This window comes from Lagenorhynchus albirostris, chromosome 10 (genome assembly GCF_949774975.1).
Source record: "Lagenorhynchus albirostris chromosome 10, mLagAlb1.1, whole genome shotgun sequence".
NCBI lineage: Eukaryota > Metazoa > Chordata > Mammalia > Artiodactyla > Delphinidae > Lagenorhynchus > Lagenorhynchus albirostris.
In genome coordinates, this window is record NC_083104.1 from 69,474,140 (window position 1) to 69,482,770 (window position 8,631).

At 49.1% G+C, this 8,631-nt stretch overlaps 1 protein-coding gene across 26 annotated transcripts in view; it reads right to left on the reverse strand.

The window, feature by feature from the left end:
* The window catches only part of MOCS1 (molybdenum cofactor synthesis 1), a 43,975-nt gene extending 40,614 nt beyond the window's left edge, over positions 1-3,361 (reverse strand). For 22 of the 26 annotated variants that reach the window (XM_060162825.1, XM_060162822.1, XM_060162823.1 and 19 more), the window contains exon 1: positions 3,174-3,359. In XM_060162825.1, the coding sequence (XP_060018808.1) occupies positions 3,174-3,296 (123 nt within the window). In that variant the 5' untranslated portion in view covers positions 3,297-3,359. Of the gene's footprint in view, positions 1-3,173 lie in introns of all 26 variants that reach the window. The other 4 variants (XM_060162832.1, XM_060162831.1, XM_060162826.1 and 1 more) reach the window with 3 other exon arrangements.
* Between the last annotated feature and the right edge of the window lie 5,270 nt (positions 3,362-8,631).

The following is an 8,631-nucleotide window of genomic DNA, read 5'->3' on the forward strand; positions in this document are numbered from 1 at the left end:
GGCAGCCTACCACATGCTACTGGTTATATCTTGTCTACCAACCCAGTGCAGACTGGGATGGAGTGGTGGGGAAGAGTGGTAGGAAGGAGTTAGTTAAGGGAGGGACCCTGCCCTCAAAGTGCCTTCCCTAATATTCACTAACCTTGGGCCTTTGATCTGAATGATAAAGGCCGACCCCCAAACAGCTCTGGAGCGTAGACACTAGAAGAGCAGGAGAAAAAGAGCACAGGCCAAACCCAAGTATCACTGGCCCTGATTTACCTGCTCCTTGGGAGGATGTATACCCAGCGTGGCTCAAAATTAATCTCTATTGAATGAGGGGACCTGGCAAAGTGCCCAGCTCCAGGCTTTGACCTCCGCTCCCCCTCCAGCCCCACCCTAAGTGTGAGGTCTTCACACCTGTGGCTCCCAGCAAGGATAAGTCACACTTCACTGAAACAAAGCTGTTGAGGAGCTGGGCAGGTTGGAAGTCCAGGCAGCCCCCTGAAAGGTCTCCTTTCCTTCCACGTGTGACTGCCCCGCCCCGGCCCTCCTCATGTACCAGTCCCTTCCTGCACAGCCCTCTCCCACGTTGTGTTCTCTCCAGCCCCCTGAACAGCTGGGTGCCTTTGCCTGGCACAGAGTCATCCTTTCCCCTGCCCCTGCCCCAAGGAAGCAGGCCCAGGACCTGAGGCCAGCCCCTTGTCGTCCCAACAAAGCCTGCACGGAGCCTGAGGGGGAGAAAGAAGGGCGTAGTGCTTGCAACTGGGGGAAGCCCTCTGTCTTGCTGCCCCAAACAGGCCGGAGGGAGCTGTCTCCCCTACCCGCCTCCCCTTTCCACCTGCAGAAGCTCCTCAATCTGCCCCGGGACCAAGCCCAATGCCCCCATCCACTGTCCTCACAGCCAGCTCCCTCCCCTCATTGCACAACTCTCCCACACCTACACCCCGACACACAGACAACAGCCGGGGGCTTTCCCCGTCTCTCCAAGCACTTGCCATCTCAAACCAGACCTCAGGGCCCCGCGTAGGGTATGGGGAAAGACACCCTACAGGAAGGGAAGGGAGGACAGGGCTTCCAGATGCCCCCACCCCTGCTCCTGCCAACTGGCAGGCTCGGTGGATTGGGTGAACATACCTCTGAGATTCTGCTAAGGACATTCTGTGCCCTCCCCTACTGCGCACAGAGGGGCTAGTCCATCCCACTGGTTTTAAAGACAGGAAAAGGGGAAGAGACAGGCCCAGGAGCCAGGTCAAACTGGGGGCAAAGCGAGCATGAAAGCTTGAGGCTCCCTGTCCAGTGCTCTGTCACGTGCACCCTCACCAGATCTGTTTCAAACAGCCAAAAAATACCTGCTAACTCTACCGCCTGCAGAGCACCGGCTAAGCACTGTACCGAGAAAGGCAGGGGAGCACCCAGCACCCAAGGAGCAACCCGTCTGCTGAGGATAACCCTGGTGGGGAACGTCCAGGGTGGGGGGTCTGTGATCAGATAGTTGACAGAATGACTATCCTGAGTGTCCAGGTGGGAGGGGACTTAGGAGACACAGTATGTGGCAATGGCGGCAAGAATAATTACAACAAACATGTGCAATCCACGTGCACAGCACGTACATGTGCCAGGTTTTGTTCTAAGTGTATATATATATATAAATTATGTTAACTCCTTTAAGCCCTATAACCACCTTATGAAGTAGACACTGTTATTCCCATTTTACAGAGGAGAACACTGAGGTACTGAGAAGACTTGCTCAAGTTCACACATCTAATAAGTGGTAGGGCTGGGATTCAAACCGAGGCATTCTGAGTCCACCTTCTTACCTGCTAACGCTACCTGCCCTCATGGTGTAAAGGTAAGGGTAAGAGCAGCCTCTCTTCTACTCTGCCCACAGAAAAGAAGCAGGAGCACAAGTGCTAGAGTTTGAGCTCCGGTTCTCTTACTTTACAGCTCAGGGACTCCAGGGAAGTTAACTTCCATGAGCACCCTCACCTGAAAATACAAACTCTACTCACTTCACATGGTTTATTGTGAGGACTGAGAGAGACCACAAATGAAGCCACTTAGCACAGGATGAAAGGTACAAAGTAAATTAGGGGCAAGGGGGAGAAGAAACTTCCCTTTTCGTGAATTCTTTAAAGATCTCTCATCTTTGCTTTCCCATTTTTCCCTCCACAAAGTTCAGAGTTCAAGGATACTGACAAACTTCTCCACCTCCCAGAAATGGGATCTGCTCATCTGAGGATCCCGCGGGTGGGGGGAAGGGGGGATCAGATCTGGAGAAAGCAGGTCAGGCTGAGGCCCTCCCCTTGATTGAGCAACAGCAGGTGCATGATCTGATGAATCCCAGAACTTGAAGCCCTGAGCCAGGAGGTGGGAAAAGAATGACCAGATCAGCCTAGAAAAGGCATCACCAAAAAAGAGATGCTTCTCCCCAAATGATTCCCTGACAACATGGACAAAACAAATTTAAAACTTCTTATGCTGGAAACCCCTCTGAGAAGCTGTTAAGGACTGAGGGGGGCTATCCCAACCCTAAAGAGATAGCGGAGTCCCTAACCTGCAAGAGCCCAGGTCCTGACTCCATTCTGCTCTAGAAAGAGACTGAACCCTCTTAAGGGAAATGAAGATGAAACAAAAAGAGTCAGTGAAGGACGGGTCACACAACCCTGTGACTACAAAGTGACAACTGACTACTGGCAGCACCAAGGTGACATTTTTAGTCAGTGCCACACTATGAAATGGGGTGTCACAAAAACACCTGATCACACACAACCTCCACTGGGGGGCAGGGAGGAAAATGTTTAAGGAGGCTGGGTGTGAGTCAGGGCTGAAAGGGGTACTAATAATGTCTCATTGGTCCCAGAGTCCTGCCGCCTGCTCCCCCATCTCTAGGAGTCACTCAGACCTGGAAGGGGGTTGCACGGATGGGTGGGCAGGGAGGTTTATAAGCCAGACCCCAAGGAGCGCCCCACCCCGCCACCCCTCGTTGGGATACCGGGTGAGACTGGGCAGTCTATCTAGAAAACATCATTCCACTCCTCTCCCCACCCCTAAATAAGCGCTGAGGAGTCCCTCGCAGAGGCAGACACCCCTCCCAGAAGCAGCTACCGCGGACGGGCCGGGGTGCTTCTGGGCATAAGGTGCAGCTGCCAGGCCACCCCCTCCCCAAGAAAGTGTGGATGCGGGAGGCTCACCTCCACGGCAGGTTGGGAGGGCTCCCCGGGGTGTGGCTGCGTCACCAGAGCGCCCGAGCTGCAGCTCCGGACGCTGGACCTCAGGACCCGCCGCAGCATCCGGGACACTGGTTGGGCCGCCATGAAGCCTGTCCGGCAAGGCGAGACTACACTAGGTAGCCGGCTTTGGGAGCACGCTAGCCCGGGACTCGCTGCCCCGGGTCCTCCCGGTAGGGGCGTGGTGGGGGCGGGGCCATACCAGCCAATCGGTGAGGGCACCGTGCCGCGCGGCCTTCTGGGAGTTGTAGTCCACACCCTCTGCTCCTATCCCAGGAGGCTAAGTGTTCTAGGCCTTGGAAAGCACAAGTTCAAACTCACCCAAAGATCTTCAGTCTTTTCCTACAGGCAGCTCTGGACTTTGTGCCAGTCACACCACGACCTAAGTGCTTTAGGGTCAGGTGAATGAACTTTAAGGAGGTACCAAAAAAGTGGGTTATCAAGATAAATAGTTTTTTTTTTTTTCGGTACGCGGGCCTCTCACTGTTGTGGCCTCTCCCGTTGCGGAGCACAGGCTCCGGACGCGCAGGCTCAGCGGCCATGGCTCACGGGCCCAGCCGCTCCGCGGCATGTGGGATCTTCCCGGAGCGAGACACGAAGCTGTGTCCCCTGCATTGGCAGGCGGACTCTCAACCACTGCGCCACCAGGAAAGCCCGAGATAAATAATATTTTAATGCAATATTTTAAAAAGTCAGGGACTTCCCTGGTGGCGCAGTGGTTAAGAATCTGCCCGCCAATGCAGGGCATACAGTTCGAGCCCTGGTCTGGGAAGATGCCACATGCCGCAGAGCAACAAAACTACTGAGCCTGCGCTCTAGAGCCCGACTCCTGAGCCACAACTCCTGAGCCCCCATGCCACTGCTACTGAAGCCCGGGCACCTAGAGCCTGTGCTCTGCACTAAGAGAAGCCACTGCAATGAGAAGCCCGCACACTGCAACGAAGAGCAGCCCCAGCTCACCGCAACTAGAGAAAGCCCCTGCGCAGCAACGAAGATGCCACACAGCCAAAAAGTAAATAAATAAAAAATTAAAAAATAAAAAAAAATAAAGTCAGAATCAATGCAAAACAATCCATAATAAATAAAATATCAATATTTTATATAAAAACAATAACTGATCCTGCATGTTTACGACTTACGACTTGCCTAACTCCTTTCACTGTTGTCTAGGCCCTGATTGTAGGATGGTCAGCTCCCTCCTTCAAGATACACTTCTCCAGGGACTTCCTTGGCAGTCCAGGGGTTAACACTCTGCACTTCCACCGCAGGGGCTGTGTGTTCCATTTTTGGTAGGGGAACTGAGATCCCACATGCTTTTTTTTTTTAACGAAAAAAGTTAAAAAAAAAACAAACGATGCACTTCGCCAACTGTGCCCCCAAAGGAAGCTAACAATCTTGGCCTCTCTGTTTAAAAAAGTATGTAGCAAGAAGTCATAAAATGAGTAGATATCATCTTTGGAATACTTCCTACACACCAAACACCATGCTAATGACATGGAGGAACCTTAAATGTATATCACTTAATACTTACAATAATCCTACAGTTACTAGAATGTCAATTTCGCAACTTAGGAAACAGAAGCTTAGAGAGGTTGGGTAATTTTCCCAAAGTCACCTGGCTGATAGGTGGCAAAACTGGGGTTTAAACCCAGGACAATATGATTCCTAAAGTCAAGATTCAGTATGTATCAGGAATTGGGAGGGATGGGGGGTGTCCCTTTCTCTCTCTCAAAAACAAAGAGCTATATAGTCTTTAAGGTTTTTCATGGAATGCACACTCAGTAATGAGTCTACGTACTAAGAATCTTATGCTCAAATAGGCCTATCTGTTGTATCCAAAACTATCACCATGGAATTGCAAGAACCAAACGCTGAATAGCATCATGGGAAACTCACCTTTAGTCTGATGCTAAAATCCTAGCTTTTCTGAAAGTCTCATTGCATTTGTACAAGTCAGTTGTAGTCAGTTATCTTTTCCTTTCCACTAGTCTATCAATTCTTCAAGACCAGGATCTACATCCTTATTTCCTAATATACACTTGGCAGCTAGAATCTTTCAGTCAAAGTTCAGACAATACATGCAGGGGGTGAGAGTGTGTCTGAGTACATTTGAGACAGTAGGACAGGCCTCACAGAAGTCTATTTGCAAAGGGCCTGAGGACCATGGAGGACTGTTCAAGCTCTGTCCATGGCTAAGCTGGATGCCTGTCTTCCCTCCCCCACCCCCATCCAAAAGGATCCAGGACAAAACTTGGAAACAACCAAGATGTCCTTCAGTAGGTAAATGGGTTAATAAACTGTGGTACATCTAGACAATGCAATATTATTTCAGTGCTAAAAAGAAATGAGACATCAAGCCATGAAAAGACATGGAGGAACCTTAAATGCATATCGCTAAGTGAAAGACGCCAATCTGAAAAGGCTCCCTACCATATGATTCCAATTACATGACATTCTGGAAAAGGCAACACCATGGAGACAGGAAAAAAATCAGTGGTTGCCAGGGCTTAGTGGGAAGGGATGAATAGGTGGCGCACAGAGGACTTTTAGGACAGTGAAGCTACTCTTTGTAATATCACAGTGATTGTACAGATCAGTATTCATTTGTCCAAACACACCGAAGGTACACCACCAAGAATGAACCCAATTGTAAACTATGAACTTTGGGTAGTTGTGTTGTGTCAATGTAGGTTCATCAGTTGTAACAAATGTACCACCCTGGTGCGGGATGTTGATAGCCAAGAAGGCTGTACATGTGTGGAGGCAGGGAGTATGTGGGAAATCTCTGTAGCTTTTTCTTAATTTTTCTGGAACCTAAAACTTCTTTAAAAAATAAAGCCTTTATTTAAAACATCCAGGATTGGTTTTCTGGGCATATGCCTGTCACTGCCTCTCTCTCATAATAGAAGCCTCAAGTATCCAGCCCTCATTCAGATCCCTCCTCATTCCATCGGTAGCTGTGGACTCTCTTTGCAAGTTTAGGCATTTTAATTAAGTAATGAAATTTTTAAAAGTTTTAGAAAATATTGTTTCAACAATTCCTATAATTTCTCTTCTTTTGGACCTTGTTCACAATGTTCTCCATTTGCCTCTCCAGATCCACTCCCTGACCCTCCCCACCCCTCTCTGGGGACTAGGACATTGACCTCTACCAACTGCTTGGATGGCATCATCCAGGCACCCTTGTCTCTGGCTTCCAGATGGATCTGGCTAGTAGGAGGCACAGGCAGGAGATTAGGGAGCAGAAAGAGAAGTCAGAGTATTTATTTCTCCTGCCTGTTTTGCTCTTGTTTGGCACTGACTATGCCTTTCTACAACTATACCTGGCATTGCATGGCCCTTCTACCATGAGTCCAGCTCTCATCAGGTCCAACAACACCATTTCTAGCCATTACCCTTCAGGTTGGGTGGGGTTGCCTTTCCTCTGTTGATGGTCACAGATGCCTCAACAGCAGTGGGCACTCTTAACTCTGCCCACACCTCAAAAAATGGTCCCTTCAAAAACCCCACCTAAGTGTGCTCTCTGTTTCTTGCTGGTTCCATGACTGACAAAGGATTCAAGGACTTCTCCCTCCCGTAGTACCCTAGATTCACCCTTGTTGACAGTAGTAATTACAACAGAGTAATGCCACTGCGCCACCAGGGAAGTCCCTGTGCCTCACCTTATATTTAATAATCCAGCAAAATCCTATTGATTTTTCACAACCACCATCCTGTGCAGTAGATAAGACAGGCCCATTTACTTTTGAAAACCCAAGAAGTTATTTGCCCAAGGTTAGGCAGTGATCTTGCCAGTGAGGATAGGGAGCCAGATCTTCCTGCTCCAAGCCAGGCCTCCTCCCAGTCTAGCACGTGTCTTATTCACAGACGCTTGCCCCTCCTTGACTGCTCTAGCAAGGGAACATGTCACATGCAGTGTTGTCAGCCCAGCCAGTTTTGGCTGTGTCCCAAACGAGCAGGAAACAGCTTCTGAGGTGTTTCTAGAAATATCAGCCTTTGATACCCTTTGTTTCATTTCTCCACCCCAGTAATTACCCCAACTTAATTTACTAAGCAGCAATCGTATAGTCCAGACGGTGGGACTTGATTTTGCTTGCGGAAGAAGCAGGTCTGAGTAAGTGGATCTGATTGTCTTCGGGGAATTAGAGGCTGTTTTCTAATTCAAAGGAGGAACAAAGAGGGAGTTGCTTTCTTTTAAATACATGGACCTTCACATAGTGAACTCCAACTCTGCAGATTTGAGTAGAATAAAGTCACATGTAATATCATCCCTTGCCTCCTAGGCTGGTGGGAGGGAAATCAGTCAGAGGGGCAGATGTCCAGACCTCTCTTTCATCCTGCCCTCTGCTCCCCTGCCAGTGTTTTCCATGGATAGAAACCAAAGAGAAGCCCGAGGGCAAGGGAGTCCATGGAATCAACCACTTACAGCAGAGAACGGGGCAAAAAGAGGTGGAAAATGATCCCAGGTAAGGGTGGAGCAAATGGAGAACAAACAACCCAGAATGCTACTAATACAGATATCAAAGGGCATTCCTTCTTTCCTGTAATGGGGCCAGGCAATATCTTTAAAGAAATAGTAACTCACAGGAGGAATTCATACTTATTAATTACCCATTGCTGTGTAACAAGCTACCCCAAGTGTAGTGGCTTGAAACAAACATTGTCTCACACAGTTTCTGAGGCTCAGGACTCCGGCAGTGGCCAGCAGTGTGGTTCTGGCTTCGGTATCCCATGAGATTGCAGCCAAGATACCCACAAGAGCTGCAGTCAAGCTTCAGCTGGGGGTGGAGGGTCCGAGTCCAAGACGGCTCACTCACCACCAAAACCATTCTTACCCCACATGAAAGAGCTTAGAGAGATTGATTGCATCGGGTTCATTAAGCCTCCAGAGGAGCTTTTATTAGAATTAGGTAACCCCCATGAGGGATTTGTGGGTCCATTATAAACCATGAATACCTCAAAGCAAATTAGCTTAGCTGCTTTCCAAGAATAGGTCTCTGAGAGCAATAATGGGAAATGAGGTAGGTACAATAATGAGTTGGGAAGATCGAGAAGGGATTGCCAAAAAGGATGGGTCCCAACAGCACCCCGACTACCAGGGAGCCCTGGGACCTTCAGCACGTGAGAGAAGAGGAGGGCATGGGAGGGCATTGAGAACCTTCTTCTGAGACCTTCCCAGACCTTTTGTAGACTGGCTCTTCATCACTACTTGAGATCACTCTGAACCTTTCTCCTCCGAATCTCCTTCTGAGTGTATGGTGGTTCAAAATCAGTCCATAAATTCTTAAATATTCCTCACTTCAAAAGGTGGAACCTAGTTCCCCTCCCCTTCAATGTGGGCTGAATTTAGGAACATTAGCAAATGGAATGTGGCAAATGTGATGGTAATAGGCTTTGGGGGGCAGTTTGTGAAAGGCAAGTG